This window comes from Pteropus vampyrus, unplaced genomic scaffold, assembly GCF_000151845.1.
Source record: "Pteropus vampyrus isolate Shadow unplaced genomic scaffold, Pvam_2.0 Scaffold245, whole genome shotgun sequence".
NCBI classification, from domain to species: Eukaryota; Metazoa; Chordata; class Mammalia; order Chiroptera; family Pteropodidae; genus Pteropus; species Pteropus vampyrus.
Window position 1 is genome coordinate 1,189,106 of NW_011889026.1, and position 2,164 is coordinate 1,191,269.

The window sequence follows — 2,164 nt, forward strand, 5'->3', positions numbered from 1 at the left end:
AGTGGACCAGCACTGAATTAGCTTAAAGTAAAACATCTCGAACAGTGCCTGGGGGACACTGGGCTCTTACACATTCATTCACTTTAATTCATTGCTATTGGCTGCTCTAGATGGTTGGTGAATAAACCAATAAAATTAAAAGGCTAATAATGCAGAAAAAAGTAAATTTGTGCAACTCGGGTGTTAAAAACCAGTCTTCAGAAGTTTCGTGGGACAGGGTTTCTGTCTGATGAAGTGCCGGGAGCCTCTGCTCTTCCTGCTTCGGTGCTGGATGCGCACAGACAGGGCCACCGGGCCGGGAGTGCCCCGCAGTCACTGCTCTGGCAACGAGCTTGATTGGTGGCCTGAGCCCGCGTCGCTCACTGGGGGCAGCCACAGGCGCCTTTGCCACCTGCCTCATGGAAACTGACTCCATGGGCGGCGCCTCTTGGCAAAGCTCGCTGCCAGTGACGCTGTCGACCTGCTGTGCGAAGCCAGTCTTTGACCTGCCAGGCTGCAAGGGGTTGATCCAGCGGCCACGGGTGATGGCAGGAGGCCCTAGGCCGGGCTGTGACACTGGCCGAGGAGTGACCTCGGGCCCAGGGAAGGGCACACAGGTTTGCCAAGGGCCTGTCGCGTGCTAAGGCCTGTGGCAGGCACTGCCCGGCCGTCTCCTTTCTCCACGCACATCACCCCAGGCTCCCACCCTTTCTCTGGGACCGGGGCACAGACGTCAGTGGTCTTCACGCTGGGCTCCGTGCCCTCTCCACCCTTTCCACCTCTGACCCGCAGACTGCTGTCTGAAGAATGGCTTCCCAGGTTAAACGTTGCGCAAGCACCGCTTCTGATCCCTGCAGCCCCCGTGACCGACTGCTGGCTCTCCTGCGGGCGCTCGCTGTGGCTCCGATTTCGTACCTCTCTGGGCCTCCCTTTCCCTGTGTGTGGGGTGAGGGTGTGGACCAGAGACGCTCTGGCCTCCACGAGCCTTGATGGAGAGAGGATGGGGACCCCTCGGGCTCACTTAGCCCCATTTGGCCGCAGGCCGGAAGGGCCAGGGACCCCGAGGGACGACCGTCCTGTGCCATGGGCCTGGGCACGCGAGGCTCGGCTCCAGGGCCCTGGTCTGGTTCCACTTGTCAGCAGCAAGTCTCGTGGCTTCTTCCTGTTTCCTCCTCCAGGGACCTACGAAGGGGTGGCTAAGTCCAGTGCAGCCACCACACGTCAACCGAGGGCCAGGGACCAGGACAGGAAGAAGGGCAGCCTCACGTCCTCCCTGAGGATGGAGCCGCACAGCCGATCTGGAAGGAGCAGAAAAGCCACCAAGTTCCGGTCCATCTCCCGGTCCCTGGTCCTCTGTAACGCCAAGGCCAGCGACGACGGCTCCAGCCCCGACGAGCAGGGCCCCGGTCCCTTCGAGGTCTCGCTGGGTCGGGGCGAGGAAGGCGTCTTCCACTCACCTGAGCAGCTGGCAGACACGTCGGAGGCTGGGCCCGGCAGCGTCCCCGATCTGACGCTGTGCTCTGAGGCCGCCGTCCGAGCCGCTGGGAGGGACCGAGGCAAGAACGGCAGGAGGATGTTCTTCACGAAGGTACTTCTGGGACGCGGGCTGGTGTCTGGTGTCGTGAGCTGGAGGCTTCGAGCACTTTTATTCCAAAGGCAGGAAGGCACAGGGTTCGCATTCCGAACAAAAGCCAGGAGAAACTTGAGCAGGGTCCCCTGGAATGACAGCAGTGAACGTGGTAGTGCCTCAGGCTCAGTCAGTCGATGTTGCCTGAGATCGGGCAAGATACGGTGTCGGCTGGAAGTCATCTGAGCCTTGGTCCCTGCCGCAACGTGCTGGGAAGTTCTCGGCTCCCGCCAGGCCGTATGTGGCAGACCATGGGCAGCTCACATCACTCCCAGCGGAGAAGCTGTCAGGGACTGGCTTCCAGGGCCGGGTGGAGGAGGGCACCTTACATCAGGCAGGGCAGGGGCCCCGGATGCGTGAGTGCGTGCGGGGAGCGTTCCCACGTGCCTCCTGTCCGGTCCAGCACGGGCGTGAGTACCGAAGGGGCGCGTGGAGCCCCAAGGGAAGCGGGGACGGAAGACCAAGTGCCTGAATTCAGAGTGTTTTCTCTTGTGCTGGGACCGTATTTCCGTTTCGGCTGTCACAAGGAGGTAGGAGTTGCAGGGTGCCGTGAGATAG

At 61.6% G+C, this 2,164-nt stretch overlaps 1 protein-coding gene across 2 annotated transcripts in view; it reads left to right on the top strand.

Annotated features, from left to right (window-relative positions):
- Positions 1–2,164, top strand: part of LOC111729089 (pro-interleukin-16-like) — a 59,186-nt gene that overhangs the window by 37,358 nt on the left and 19,664 nt on the right. For both annotated transcript variants that reach the window (XM_023520067.1, XM_023520068.1), the window contains one exon: positions 1,158–1,567. In XM_023520067.1, the coding sequence (XP_023375835.1) occupies positions 1,158–1,567 (410 nt within the window). The remainder of the gene's footprint in view (positions 1–1,157; positions 1,568–2,164) is intronic.